The sequence below is a fragment of the Heteronotia binoei genome, chromosome 16, assembly GCF_032191835.1.
Source record: "Heteronotia binoei isolate CCM8104 ecotype False Entrance Well chromosome 16, APGP_CSIRO_Hbin_v1, whole genome shotgun sequence".
Lineage (NCBI taxonomy): Eukaryota > Metazoa > Chordata > Lepidosauria > Squamata > Gekkonidae > Heteronotia > Heteronotia binoei.
Window position 1 is genome coordinate 53,369,551 of NC_083238.1, and position 15,696 is coordinate 53,385,246.

General features: G+C 43.9%; 1 protein-coding gene and 1 non-coding gene across 2 annotated transcripts in view; both read right to left on the reverse strand.

Annotated features, from left to right (window-relative positions):
• COL5A2 (collagen type V alpha 2 chain) overlaps window positions 1-15,696 on the reverse strand; it is a 226,237-nt gene that overhangs the window by 10,631 nt on the left and 199,910 nt on the right. Inside the window, exons 44-49 of the mRNA XM_060257242.1 lie at window positions 12,464-12,571; window positions 10,706-10,759; window positions 8,166-8,273; window positions 6,402-6,455; window positions 5,615-5,722; window positions 3,593-3,646 (exon numbers count right to left, since the gene is read on the reverse strand). Coding sequence (XP_060113225.1) covers window positions 3,593-3,646; window positions 5,615-5,722; window positions 6,402-6,455; window positions 8,166-8,273; window positions 10,706-10,759; window positions 12,464-12,571 — 486 coding nt within the window. The remainder of the gene's footprint in view (window positions 1-3,592; window positions 3,647-5,614; window positions 5,723-6,401; window positions 6,456-8,165; window positions 8,274-10,705; window positions 10,760-12,463; window positions 12,572-15,696) is intronic.
• Window positions 13,977-14,052, reverse strand: TRNAT-CGU (transfer RNA threonine (anticodon CGU)). The gene has a single exon. It is a non-coding gene; the product is annotated as a tRNA-Thr (tRNA).

Here is a 15,696-nt window from a genome sequence, read left to right on the forward strand (position 1 = left end):
AAGTCTATCTTTCACACTTCACAGAGCCCTGTCGGTGCCTGCAGCATGCACTTGCAAGCCCTTTCTCAGAACTTCTTGGATATGAAAAGAAATCTTGATGGTGTCAATTGTCATGCCAATAAATCCAAACAATACTGCTTCATACATTAATAGTAGATTAATTGTTCTAAAGCCATTGCAGAACCTAATCAAAGTTTTACATATTTATTTTATGTAACATTTTTTGGCAGTTGGCTCTTTTAAATGGCTACTATTGATTGTTGGATGGGAGCCTGGCGTTTGCTGCTGCCGGAATTATTAGATGAGAAATTATAGTTAATTATTAACCTATGTTTTTGCATCATTTTCAAGCCTCCTAATTCCATGTGTCTTGGAGAAAATTATTTTGAATCCTTTTGGCATTTTGGGGAGTTTATAAACTTTTGAAAATGTTTAGATTGGAAAATAATGTTGGGCTATAGGGTTGGCTTGTTGGATGCGACAGAATAGACTCCGTCTTGTGTTTGCTTTAGTTTAGGTTGTTTAGGTTAGTTAAAATGGCCACCCATTTTAACCCTAACCCTAACCCACCCTAGGAAGTAGGGCAAAACTCCAGGGTAGGCCTACAAATCCCAGATGCCTCTATGGCTAAAAAGTGTGGGAAAGTCAGGGGGCAAAGTCAGAAGATATAAATGCTCCAGCCAGCCTGGGAGGGAGGAGTCATCCTGCAACCCTCAGAGAGGCCAGGAGGCTCTTGATGCAGATTGCCCACAGACAGAGAGAAGCCTTGGGGATCAGGGAAGACAGCAGTGGAAAGGGATCCTTGGAGGGATCCAGAACTACCTGTAGAAGGCAGGAGGTCAGGCTGCAGGTTGGTAACTGAACCTCATCCTGAGGGAAAATAAGTATAGGGATCAGTTCAGGGACAGAGGAACTGAGTTTTGTGGTGTTTTCCTTTCTGTGTTTGATTGAAAGTGCCTTTTTGTGTTTAAAATCCTGTTACTTGTAAATAGTCAATAAAATCTTTGTTCTTTGTTTTAAAAGTCCAAAAATGTGCAGGTTCCAACCCTCCAGGAGAAACCCAAAGTTAGGGGTTTTCATTTCCAAACCCCAGGAGTCAGCCAGAGGAAAAAGCATGGCTGGTTTAGTGTACAACTATTTCACCACTGAGCTTGCAATTGACTTTAGAAAATGCCGTGGGCAGTCTTATGACAATGCTGCCAACATGGCTGTTAAGTATAATGGTATGCAGCAAAAAAATCATCGGGGAAAAAACAATTTACAAGATTTATTCCATGCACAGGTCACTCTTTAAATCTGGTGGGCCATTCAGCTGCGGATTGCTGCCTTGATGCAATGAACTGTTTTGGCATTATCAATTAAATTTATACTTTCTTTTCATCCTCCACAAAGAGATGGGCAGTTCTAAAATCATTTTTACCACCTCAGTCTAAATATTTGACACGAGGAGAGATGCACACGCAAAAGCTACAGAAGGTTTTTTTTTGAAAGTTATAGTGCTATCACAGGTGCCCTCAGTAATTTGTACTCTGACATTAATGGGAAGGGGGAGACCGGGCTTCAAGCTAACAATCTTTTGCAGAAAATGGAAGAACTGGAATTTGTGTTTATGCTGCATTTTTGGACCCGTGTGCTAGGTCATTTTTTACAAGGACAGCAAAGCTCTGCAGAAATCAGACCTGTTATTGAGTTCTTGTGCAAGTTTGTAGAGTTCACCTGGATTTTTAAAGGAAAAATTAGAGAAGATTTTGATGAGCTTGAGAAACAAGCAAAAGCCACCTTGCCAAAAGTTAACTACAAAAGAAGGAGACAAAGAGAAAGGGAATGGCAAAGAAATGACACAAGTGCACCTGATGCCTTAGATACACTTTCTTCAAGAGATAAGTTTAGGATAAAATCCTTTATTCCTATATTAGATGCACGTGAAGCCAATTTTAAAAGAAGTACTGTGTACAGTGATGTTGCACAATCGTTTTCCATTCTTGCTAATCTGACAGCATCTAAACAAGAAATTCAGCAAAGTGTTGAACTGTTGATGGAAGCATACACAGAAGATATTGACTTGAAATTTATTGGTGAACTTTTGCACTTTCACCTGTATGTGAGACAAAGCCATAGGCTTACAGAAGAGCACTCTCTGTCTCATACAGACCTTTATCAAATTATATACAAGAAAAAAATTCAGATGGTCTTTCCTAATATGGAAGCAATCTTGCTGCTATTTCTTAGCTTTATGGTCACTAACTGCTCGGGAGAGAGGAGTTTTTCAAGACTCAAAAGAATAAAGAAATTTAGGGCCACGATGTCTCAAGAGAGGTTGTCCGCACTGAGCATTCTGTACATTGAAAGTGACAAACCAAGACAAACAAATTTTGATGAAGTTTTGGATGATTTTGCTATGAGGAAGGCTAGAAAAAAACATTTTTAGTCTTACTGTATTTGGTGGTTGTAGTTTACTTCTTAATATGTATTTTAAAACTGACTCTTTAATGACTACATAAAGTAGATTCTAAAAGTGCCACACTGTCAGGTAATCATGATCATATTATTTACACTTCCCAGGCAATATAATTTGTAAACTCAAGGTGTTTTTTTAGGAATAACATTACAACTTCATTTTCCTAAAAATAAATGCTTATTTCACAAAAGGTTTACAAAGTTCAGTTATTGCAAGTTTTTCACTGTTAATTTTAACATTTATGCATTTTTTTCAATCACTATGGTATTTAACAATAACATCTTACGTCTTTTAGAAATTGTGAATTGCAGAATTTTAAATACCCATCATCATCCTTGGCTTCACTCAATTTTGTTTCTAACACGCTTCCATTTTCTTCTAGTCATGAGGGTGGGGGATTGGGAGGGGCCTCACAAGTGGAGTAGCCTAGGGCCTCTTTTCATCTAAATACGGCCCTGCTGTGGACTTGCCTAAGTAAATATGACTTTAGCTTATTCTAGAACAGGGGTGGCCAAACTTGCTTAATGTAAGAACCACATAGCATAAGTGTCAGATGTTTGAGAGTTGCAAGACATGAATGTTGGATGTTTGAGAGAGGAAGGAAGGAAGGAAGGAAGGAAGGAAGGAAGGAAGGAAGGAAGGAAGGAAGGAAGGAAGGAAGGAAGGAAGGAAGGAAGGAAGGAAGGAAGGAAATATACGTGGAAAGGAGGGAGTGGTGGAAAGAAAGCAACTTTAACTTTAAATGCATTCTCCAAGCTGCCGACTGGCTTGGCTTGGACAAGAGATTTAGAGAGATAAATGCCTTCTGCAAGCTGGCCAATGGGGTGGTAGGGCCCAAGAGCCACACAACATGTGTGAAAGAGCCAGTTCTGGCTCCTGAGCCACAGTTTGGCCACCCCTGTCCTAGAACAAGGCAAGTTGACACCTAAGCCCAATCCCAGACTTCGTTTACAATTCCTATGCAAAGGAATAGAAGATTAACAGCCCCGAGGGTAACCTGGTTTAATGACAGTGCCTAGAAATCCCATGCAACGTTACTTTGAAATCAACAAACACCATCTGCACAACAGCAAAGTTTGGCAGAAAAAAATGTAATTGTTTCCATATTTGTTTTCCGTTATCTGGGATACTCACTCTAGGGCCAAACGGACCCGGAATCCCAGGACTGCCTTGTTCACCAATTGGACCCTACGAAGAAAACAACCCAGGTTTACTTTTCTCTCTCGTTCCAAATGAGCATTCTCTTCACACCACAAAAGAAAACACATTTGATTGACAGCATTATGTGTGGAAATAATATAAAATGCTTAAACAGGTGCCTCAAGTATACATCAGTTTTTAAGTCTCAGAATAAAGCCCTTTTCTTTCATATAATACAATAGCGATATCCATCATCATAATAGATAATTAACATGCACTTTTTAAAAGACTCTACACCCAGGGTGTCAAACATATGGCCCAGGGGCCGAATCAGGCCCTCGGAGGGCTCTTATGAAGCCCCTGAGCAACTGGCTGTCATCCGCTTCCTTCTCCCTCTCTCTTGCTTCCTTCTGAGTAACAATTTGCTTTGCAAGGCTTGTTCAATCGCACAAGAGCTACAGAGCAAAGCCTCTGTTTCTCCATTGGCTGAAGCCTTGGGCAGGAAGCAGGGGGAGGCAGAGCCTGCTTTGCCAGGTTCTCTCAATCACACAGCAGAGCTACTGAGCCAAGCCTCTCTTCCTTCTTTTGGTTGAGGCTCCCCACCCCTCCTGGTCCCCTGGGGAAGGAAGGCCAGAGTTCCCTGGATCCCATAGGAGAAATACAAAGAAATCACCTTTAAGACGAATGAGTCCTAATGTTTTAAGCATGTTTTAAGTTTTTTAAAAAACCTTTGTGTTTGTGACCATTATAAAGTTTATATCTCTGCTACCTAATTTTAAATAGGTACACACATGGCCTAGCCCAACAAGGTCTCATTTATGTCAGATTTGGCCATCATAACCAATGAATTTGACACCCCTCTCTATACACAGTCTTATGAGTAAGATCACAGGAGTTGAACATCACTACTCTATACAAAAGTATTAGAATGAATCCAAAAAGAACAAGATGGTTTTTAGTGCTATATGTCAGGGGTGGCCAATGGTAGCTCTCCAGATGTTTTTGCCTAGAACTCCCATCAGCCCCAGCCATCAGCCATGCTGGCTGGGGCTGATAGGAGTTGTAGGCAAAAAACATCTGGAGAGCTACCATTGGCCACCCCTGCTGTATAAATTAGTACTGTATATTTGGTACTGTATTTATATTCAAGTTCTTAGCAGGGATTTATATATCGTGCAGTTCCTCATAATGGATGTAAACAGGAATCATCTGCAAAGCTGTGTCTACTGTTTTACAATGCACAGCAGATTTTTCCAACTTTCAAAAATCACCGCAATTTGTCTGCAGCTCAAAGCAACCAAGCAGAACTTTTTTGGTAAGTTAGAACAGAATTCATATTTTGCTCCCTCAGGCTGTGGTGAAAGAGACTTACATATGGATGAGTGGACATACTAGCTGGGACAAGAGTCTCCAACGCTGAGCCCTCCAACACTTTCCCTTGAGCCCAACAATTTTTTTCAGAAAGTGGGCAGAGCTTCTGCCCAGCAATGCTTCTGATTGGCGATTAGAGATTGGATTGGCTGAGCAGAGCTTTTTTTTAAAAAAAACAAAACATTGTTTTTGGCAACAGCTGCTACCACAGCACAGGGATCATTACTGTGTGACTGAAGGGAAGCTGTGGCAGCCATTTTTATGGCTGGCTCTCTCTTCTGTCGTGGCCATTCTGTGTCTCTGCTCGCCTCACTGTGTCAGAATTCCAAGGTGCTTGCCAGCTCAAAACGGATGAGGACTCCTGGGCTAGGAAATAGTTTACAGGTCAGTAACTTCCATCAACTTTGTTTTCACATCTGTGCTAATCATAATCCAGCAATATGTTTTGGGAATGGTGGCCGGATACCACCACAAGGGCTTCTCTTTAATTTCAATGGAGGAACACTTTCCACTGGAATGAATGGGGAAGTAAAAAAGCTCCTTGTACTTAGGGAAGCACACACAGGTCTCCAAATCATGGGAAATAAGATGTTAATGGAATATATAAACATAAACAACAACAAAATGGGGGGGGGGGAGACTTACAGGAGGTCCAGGCAAACCTTGAAGCCCAGTGAAACCTCTGTGACCTTTCTGCCCTCTGTCACCTCGATCTCCATTGTCGCCTTTGTCTCCCTGAGGGCCCTGGGGACCCTGTGAGTGGGGAAAAAAATAAATTCAACAATAGGTGCAATGTCAAGTACATTTCCATCTCATTGATTTCAGTGTACAAACAGAGTAATGTGCACTCGTAAACAGGGTAATGTGCTTCTAAGCCCTTCTGCAATGTTAATGTCTTCCACCGAACTAGTTGTATTTAAAACTGTTTGCTTTTGGAACATGCCTAAACAAAATTCCCGAACACCGCAAAGAGATAGTGGGGTAGATGCAACCATCCTCCAAATCGGCAGGGCGGCCAAGCTCCTGGGCAGGGCAAAGGTTCTCCTACTTTGGGGGTCTCCAACCCACCGGCTCGCAGTGAGCTAGCGAGGGGATCCGCTCCCAACAGCGCTAGCTGCTCTAGGAGCTTCTGGGGAAACTCTATGGTTTTCCTGGACACTCTAGAAATTTCGGAGGAAAACTCTATGGTACCATAGAGTTTTTCCTCCCAAATTGCGGAAAGATATTTCTGATTCATTTAAATTATTGTAATTGCCTTTCGATAACTGTGGTTCTTACAATACAGTCCAGTAGCACCTTTAAGACCAACAAAGTTTTTACAAGTTAATTTATTTTGTTACTTTACATTTGGTAATATTTGCTCAGTAAGTAGAGATTCATACAAATACAGTTATTTTTAAAATCATGGTAGTAGAACTCATGCAAAATGTACCGGCAGACCACGTTTTCCTGCACGACCAGAAGGACCCGATGGACCCCGAGATCCCTGAAAAAGAATGAAAAAAGGTTCCATGAATCTTCTCAAAACACTGTTAGGTTGTTTCAATCGTGTGTGTGTGTTAACTGCTGTCAAGTCACTTCCATCTTACCATGACTCTACGACTTAATGACTTCCAAAATGCCCTATCGTTAACACCCTTACTCAAATCTGACAAATTGAAGGCCATGGCTTCTTTGATTGGTGAACCTCCTGATGGCACCTGGGTTTTGGCCACTGTGTGACACAGAGTGTTGGACTCGATGAGCCATTGGCCTGATCCAACATGACTTCTCTTATGGTCTTATGAATCCATCTATTGCATGTTGGCCCTTCCTCTTTTTCTGTTGCCCTCAGCTTTTCCTGTTTAAAATAATATCTCTGAAACCAAACTACTGTAAAGACCAGCAATTCACAGCTTATCCTCAGCCTGAAAAACTCCACAAGCAAGTCTAACTAGCTATTCAAGGGCACAAGATCTAGCATAGTAATGAGACCATGCCCTTAAGTGTGATCCTAAACAGCATTGATCTATCTATGTCCACTGAAGCCAATGGACTTAGAAGGGTATAATTCTTTTTAGGATTGCACTATTTATCTAACAGTGTGCTCTTTTATGATGTGAAATCCAATTAGTAAGGAAGGGTGTGACTGGGGACATGGTTGACTGGCAGTTACTCAATTCTAGAAGAATTGCAGATTTATACCCCACTCTTCTCTCTGAATCAGAGACTCAGAGCGGCTTACAATCTCCTTTATATTCTCCCATCACAACAGACACCCTGTGAGGTGCATGGGGCTGAGAGGTCTCTCACAGCAGCTGCCCTTTCAAGGACAACCTCTGCAATAGCTATGGCTAACCCAAGCCAATCCCAGCAGCTGCAAGTGAAGGAGTGGGGAATCAAACCTGGTTCTTCCAGATAAGAGTCCACACACTTAACCACTACACCAAACTGGCTCTCAGTTCTAGATTGTTCCATTGGTCATTCTAGTAAATAAATGCTATAATTTAGAGAGATCCTCCAGTCTCTCCAAAGAACCAATCCAAGACATTTGTGAAGGAATATGATACAACATTATTGAAGCATCTTCCCTATGAGGAAAATCTGAAAAATCTGGGACTTTTCTGTTTAGAAACGAGATGACTAAAGGGGGGACATGATATAGGTTTATAAAATTATGTGTCGGGAGAGAGTTAACAAATATCGTTTTCGCAGCATAGAGGCTGAGACCTTCCCCTGAGATCAGGCCCGTAGCTATGAGGGTCCTCTGGGGGCACAGCCGCCTGACTTCTGGGCGAGGCCCCCTGACTGGAGGCCCCAAGCAACCCCCAGGGCCTCTGCCATGGTTCTGGGGGCTGCTGCTGGCCCCGTAAGCATTTGACCCCCGATCAGCTGTTTCACGGGCCCTTTAACTAGCACAGGGGCTGGGGCTGCTTCTGCCTTCAGTCCTGCGCACTATTTTAATGGTGGGGAAGGAAGGGAGGGTGGTGGCGGGGAAAGCAGCAGGGAGAGGAGAGGAGGGAAGGGAAGCTCTTCCTTGCCTGGCCCTCGCCACCATCCTCCCTTCCCCGCTATTAAAACAGCACTGCGGGGCTGGAGGCAGAATAGTTCATGGATCATTAACTCTTTATTAACTGTATCCTCCTTTGTATGCTGTTTATCACAATAAGTAAGAAACCAAAGCATTTAATGCTTTAAAAAGAACGCTTATACTTACTGGTTCACCTCTTTGTCCTGGATCACCTGTAGCCCCAACTGGTCCTGGAGTTCCTGGAGCCCCCACAGAACCAGGAAAGCCCGCTGGCCCTGGCTCTCCACGATCACCCTGCGAAAAGTTTGATTCCAAGTCTCAAAAACTCATTTTAAGTTTTAAAATTAAGCAGAACAAGATAGACATGAATTCCGTAAAAGATTATTCTTAACCTGCAAGTGCCAGGACATAGGGTTGTAAGAAGAAGAAGAATGCAGATTTATACCCCACCCTTCTCTCTGAGTCTCAGAGTGGCCTACAATCTCCTTTCCCTTCCTCTCCCACAGCAGACACCCTGTCAGCTGGGTGGGGCTGAGAGAGCTCTTGCAGCAGCTGCCCTTTCAAGGACAACTCTTGCGATAGCTATGGCTAACCCAAGGCCATTCCAGCACGTGCAAGTGGAGGTGTGGGGGAATCAAACCCGGTTCTCCCAGATAGGAGTATACACACTTAACCACTACACTAAACTAGCTACTGGGAATCATAGAGTTGTAAGGAAGCTCCAGGGTCATCTAGTCCAGGGGTGGCCAACGATAGCTCTCCAGATGTTTTTTTCCTACAACTCCCATCAGCCCCAGCCAGCATGGCCAGTAGCTGGGGTTGATGGGAGTTGTAGGCAAAAAACATCTGAAGAGCTACCGTTGGCCACACCTGATCTAGTCCAATCCCCTGCACAATGCAGGAAACTCACAAATACCTCCCCCCTCACACACCCAGTGACCCCTGCTGGCTCCATGCCCAGAAGATGGCAAGAACCTCCAGGATCCCTGGCCAAACTGGCCAGGAGAAAAATTGCTTCCTGTCCTCAAAGTGACAATCAGCATTTCCCTGGGTGAGTTATCAGGGCTTTTTTAAGCAGGAATGCACAGGAATGCAGTTCCGGCTGGCTTGGCACCAGGGGGTGTGACCTAATAGGAAAATGAATTCCTGCTAGGCTTTTTCTACAAAAAAGCCCTGTGTGAAACAATGGTGATGTCAAGGGGTGCGGTCCAATATGCAAATGATTTCGTGCTGGGCCTTTTCTACAAAAAAGCCCTGTGTGAAACAATGGTGATGTCAGGGGGTGTGATCTAATATGCAAATGAATTCCTGCTGGGCTTTTTCTACAAAAAAGCCCTGTGTGAAACAATGGTGATGTCAAGGGGTGTGGTCTAATATGCAAATTAATTCCTGCTGGGCTTTTTCTACAAAAAAGCCCTGTGTGAAACAATGGTGATGTCAAGGGGTGTGGTCTAATATGCAAATGATTTCCTGCTGAGCCTTTTCTACAAAAAAGCCCTGTGTGAAACAATGGTGATGTCAAGGGGTGTGATCTAATATGCAAATGAATTCCTGCTGGGCTTTTTCTACAAAAAAGCCCTGTGTGAAACAATGGTGATGTCAGGGGGTGTGGTCCAATATGCAAATGATTTCCTGCCAGGCTTTGATTTGATTTTTATTTATTTGATTGGATTTGATTTATATCCCGCCCTCCCCGCTGAAGCAGGCTCAGGGAGGCTCACAACATAAAATCACAACAGGCAATTAAAATCAATACATATTTAAAGTTACACATTCGACAGTTAAAACAGAATATTAATTTAGCGCTATTTCAGCGGCGACGGCATTTTCTCCCCAAAAAGGCCCTGATTGTTATCACTAATTCTCCATAACTTACTGCCCTTACAAAGCAAAAGAAGAATGACTGAAACGATCTTCTCCAAGCAAGACTGACAGCTATGGCTCTGAATTCCACAGCATCCCAGGTTGGGCAGGACGAAGGGAATCACAAACCCCTCGCTTCCCACCCCTTCAAACAAGCCTGTATACACCTTCCCCCTTTCAAGTTTTTGTTCTGGATGTGCTGTTCTTCAGCTTCCGTCCGTCGTTTCAAGCTGTGTGGTTCTCATTGGCTGATAACAGATGGGGCAATTTAGGGCGGTTGGGAGGCATCCCGAATCGGGACGGCTCTTTTTGTGCCATCTTGAAGCCTCCAGACGGTCCCTCCGCAAGCCGTCCTCATCCCATCTGTGAGGCAGCCGGGCTTTTCCACATGTGAAGGTGCCTCAGAAGCTGGATTCCTCTCTTTTTTTGCCTCTGCAGGTCAAGCGCTCAAGCACTCAAGTGCTCTGAATGGCTTTGTCATTAAAAAAAATCCAGAAATGGCTTGAGGCAGCTTGGCAGTTTCACATCACCAAGTCGCCTTGCTTGCACTCTTCCCTGTCCAGACGGTGGGGAGGCAAATAGCGGCCGGCTCAAAGATTCCAAAGTGGCAGTTTTTTGAGCCAGTCTCAGGCACCTGGAGAATGGGGTGAGGATGGGAGGAGGCCAGGTGGCAGATGTTGCCATCTGGAAGGATTTTTGGGGGTCGATTTCAGAGGCGTCTCTGAGTCGACCCAAAGTGCCGGTCGGTAATCACCCATTATGACTTTTATCCCAAGAACAAGATATAAGGTCAGTAAACAAGCCTACTGAATAGCAAGAAAATGGTTGATTAAATTATTGGTGTTAATGCCGCATATTCTTACCCGTTCTCCAACAGCTCCATCTCGTCCTGGAGTACCATCATTGCCAGCAGGACCCTAAAATTTGAGTGAAAGCATCTATTGACTGCAGAATTGGATTTGCAAAGGGCATGACTTAACATTATCGTATATAACATTGCTATATTATAATAACTAGGGATCCCAGCTGCAGGTTGGGAAATTCCTGGAGGTCTGGAGGAGAAGTCTGGGGAGGGCGGGGTTTGGGGAGGGACCTCAGCGGGTTATAATGCCATAGAATCCACCCTCTAAAGCAAGGGTGGCCAACAGTAGCTCTCCAGATGTTTTTTGCCTACAACTCCCATCAGCCCCAGCCATTGGCCATGCTGGCTGGGGCTGATGGGAGTTGTAGGCAAAAAAAACATCTGCAGAGCTACCGCTGGCCACCCCTGCTCTAAAGCAGCCATTTTCTCTCAGGGAACCAATCTCTGTCACCTGGAGATTAGTTGTAAATTCCAGATCTCTGGGCTTCACCTGGAGAATGTGAAACCACGAGAGAATCACGTGGTCCCAGTGGAAATAGTAAGAAATTTTCTGCTAAAAAGTATATGTTGATTTGTTCAGTGGTTTGTATACGTGTTTTGGTCTTTTATTATATTATATTTTAGGTACTAAATATGCCTCTTTGAGAAAAACAAATATGGAAACGGTGTAAAAGGTAAAGGTAGTCCCCTGTGCAAGCACCAGTCATTTTCGACTCTGGGGTGATGTTGCTTTCACAGCGTTTTCACAGCAGACTTTTTACAGGGTGGTTTTCCATTGCCTTCCCCAGTCATCTACGCTTTCCCCCCAGCAAGCTGGGTACTCATTTTACCGACCTCGGAAGGATGGAAGGCTGAGTCAACCTGGAGCCGGCTACCTGAATCAGCTTTTGCTGAGATCGAACTCAGGTTGTGAGCAGAGGGCTGTGACTGCAGGACTAGTCAGGGCCTTTCCTACACAAGAGCTGTTGACAAAACCATTGATTGTAATTAAGGAAATAAGATAATGACTGATTTTGCACTCACCTTACGCCGTTCTCCCATTTGCCTTCTCAGCGCGGTGTCCTTATGATTTCCCACTATCTGCGCTGGGACTGTGGCAAGCATTGCTGTTTTTGCACAGCAAACTGAAACCACTGAAAATCAGTTTCTGTTGGCTGCGTGAAAATGCCGGTGCTTGCTGCAGCCCCAGTGCAGATAGTGGGAAATGGAAGTACACCGCGCTGCGAAGACAAACGTGAGAGCAGCATAAGGTGAGTGCGAAATCAGTCAATGTGCGGACTTTAAAAACTCTTTATTTGAAATTCAGACTGTGCAAGCACTCCGTTCTACCAAGGAGAAAGATAGGAAAATCAGAAGGATTGACCTATATGGGAATGGTATCAATCTGCACTTTATGGACTTAAGACAAACTGTTCGTATGTTCCGAGAGCTTTGTACTGTGAATTGTTATGTTTCTTACTAAATGTGAAATAGCTATTGTATGTATTGTTAATTTGCAGACTGTTGTTAGCAAGAGTGGAATTCTAGCAGGAGCTCTTTTGCATATTAGTCCACACACCCCTGATGTAGCCAATCCTCCTAGGCTCTTACAGGGCTCTTCTTGGAGGATTGGCTACATCAGGGGTGTGTGGCCTAATATGCAAAGGAGCTCCTGCTAGAATCCCCCCCCCCCGGCTGTTAGTTATTTTTCACAGCTTGTCTTTGTTATCCACCTGGATGGTGGCAAGCCACTGTCTGGTCAAGAAAAAAGGACACTTACTTCTGGGCCTCCTTCACCTGCGGGACCATGAGCACCTGGAGGACCTAAAGGCCCGGATGGACCTTTGTCTCCTGGTGGGCCTGTTGGACCTTGTTTTCCTGGAGTACCCTGGAAGGATGAGACATTTCATCAGTATTCAAGGCCATTCTACTAAGGGTCAATCCTCATCAGTGCAGCATTTAAAATACTTATCGCGGATTTTTAAAATTAGTTTCCTTTTTTTATATACTGCCCTTCCCTGTAAACAGGACTCAGGGTAGCGTACAACAAAAGATAAAACAACTGTATTTACACTCATATAAGATTAAAACATTAAGATTGCAATAAATGCAATAAATGCAAAATCCCTTTGTAAATTGTACTCCTATTGAAAGGACAAATATATGTGGGATCATATATTTTCTCCAAAACTGGAAACCATTCAATGACAACCATTGACAGGATACATTGCAATGCTATTTGTAAGATTTATCTCGCTTTCTTTTTATTAAAGATTTCAGGTTTTCACGGCTGGTATCATCATTAGGGTTTGTAGAGTCTTTCGGGATCAAGTGCCGTGTTCTACTGGAGAAAGTTTTCCTTCCAGACGTTTCGTTCTCAGCTGCGGAGAACATCCTCAGTGGCGTTGCAGCCGGAGCAGGCGCTCAGACCTTCTTGGCTGCTGTGCATTTCTTTTTATTGTTTGTATTCGGCCCCATTGTTTGTAACTACTTTGCATTTTTCAATAAAGTTGAAAAAAGTTCAATAAAGTTTATATTTATATTGGAAAAAATACAATAAAAATACAATAATCATATGAACATAGCGGCCCTGTGGCAGTTGCACAGGGAACCTTTCCTTTTTCCATATGAACATATGAAGCTGCCTTATACTGAATCAGACCCTCAGTCCATCAAAGTCAGTAGAGCCAGTTTGGTGTAGTGGTTAAGTATGTGGACTCTTATCTGGGAGAACCGGGTTTGATTCCCTACTCCTCCACTTGCACCTACTGAAATGGCCTTGGGTCAGCCATAGCTCTGGCAGAGGTTGTCCTTGAAAGGGCAGCTGCTGTGAGAGCCCTCTCCAGCCCCACCCACCTCACAGGGTGTCTGTTGTGGGGGAGGAAGGTAAAGGAGATTGTTAGCCGCTCTGAGACTCTTCGGAGTGGAGGGCGGGATATAAATCCAATATCTTCTTCTTCTTCTTCTTCTTCTTCTTCTTCTTCTTCAGTATTGACTCCTCAGACTGGCAGCGGCTCTCCAGGGTCTCAAGCTGAGGTTTTTCACGCCTACTTGCCTGGACCCTTTTGAGTTGGAGATGCCAGGGATTGAACCTGGGACCTTCTGCTTACCAAGCAGATGCTCTACCACTGAGCCACCATGCCTCCCCTTAGACATATGAACATATGAAGCTGCCTTCTACTGAATCAGTCCCTCAGTCCATCAAAGCCAGTATTGTCTACTCAGACTGGCAGCAGCTCTCCAGGGTCTCAAGCTGAGGTTTTTCACGCCTACTTACCTGGACCCTTTTTAGTTGGAAATGCCAGGAATTGAACCTGGGACCTTCTGCTTACGAAGCAGATGCTCTACCACTGAGCCACCGCCCCTTCCTAAAGTCAGTATTTCTACTCAGACTGGCGGCAGCTCTCCAGGGTCTCAAGCTGAGGTTTTTCATGCCTACTTGCCTGAACCCTTTTTAGTTGGAGATGCAGGGGATTGAACCCAGGACCTTCTGCTTACCAAGCAGATGGTGAGCCGCCGTCCCTCCCCAAACTTTATCAGTCAACTTAATTAGATGGTGATCAGAAACTTCTAGTTGTGCCACTGCCTTGTTGGGAAGAAAGAAAGAAGAAAACAGTGGCAGCACAGTATAGATTAGCAGCCAAAAAACTACTTTGTTCAAAAATCAAACACTTAATAAAGAATAAGAAAAATATTTTATTCTATAAGTGCACAAGCATCCATAAATTCATACAAATTCACACATAGTATCGTGCCCATTTTCCAAAGTCTCACGCTGCCAATTAAGACTTTGGAAAATGGGCATGTAAGAAAAGATAGGCAGAATGCTGGTATCAGGTTATTTCATCGGTTTATGAAAAAAGCTGGAAACAGTGAAACGTGATAAAAAGCTGGCGATCACGTGGGGATGAATTTTGCCTCCACAGCCGATATCTGAGGCTTGACTCTGGACCGCAGGAGAAATTGGGAGTGATACCCATTGAAGATTGAAACAAGTTTTGTCAGAGTCACTCAGTGGAATGGACGTTTTGTTAACGGAACTTCTTAACATTTTGATACTATGTGTGAATTTGTATGAATTTATGGATGCTTGTGCACCTCTAGAATGAAATATTTTTCTTATTCTTTATTAAGTGTTTGATTTTTGAACACAGTGGTTTTTTTGACTGCCTTGTTGGGGGCAGGGTGAAATACTTCCATCTAGGTGGATGCCGTCGCTGTCCTCAAACAAATGCCTGGTTGGAACATCTCTGCCTTACAGGCCCCGCAGGGCACAGATGTTACTTGGCAGAGAGTTCCACCAGATTGGGGCCAAGGCACTAAAAGCCCTGGCCCTGGCTGAAGACAGCTGGATACCTCTCCAAATATATCATTATATCATTCAAAATATAAGTGCACAAGTGGATGTTGTCATAAGAGACAGTGTGGAAACGTGGCTTTCAGGTTAAACCAAAGTTTTCCTGCAGCTTAAGTTTCCTGCAGTACTCCTCAGGGCTTTTTTTGTAGCAGGAACTCTTTTGCATATTAGGCCACACACCCCTGATGTAGCCAATCCTCCTGGAGCTTACAGTAGGCCCTGTACGAAGAACCCTGCAAGCTCTTGGAGGATTGGCTACATCAGGGTGTGTGGCCTAATATGCAAAGGAGTTCCTGCTACAAAAAAAAAGGCCTGGATACTCCACTGAGATGATGAGATAATGGAGAAGCAGGGCTTTTTTTGTAGCAGGAACTCCTTTGCAAATTAGGCCACATACCCCTGATGTAGCCAATCCTCCTGGAGCTTACAGTAGGCCATGTACGAAGAGCCCTGCAAGCTCTTGGAGGGTTGGCTACATCAGGGGTGTGTGGTCTAATATCAGGGCTTTTTTATAGCAGGAACTCCTTTGCATATTAGGCCACACACCCCTGATGTAGCCAATCCTCCAAGAGCTTACAGTAGGCCCTGTACGAAGAGCCCTGTAAGCTCTTGGAGGAATGACTGCATCAGGGAGGTGTGGCCTAATATGCGAAGGA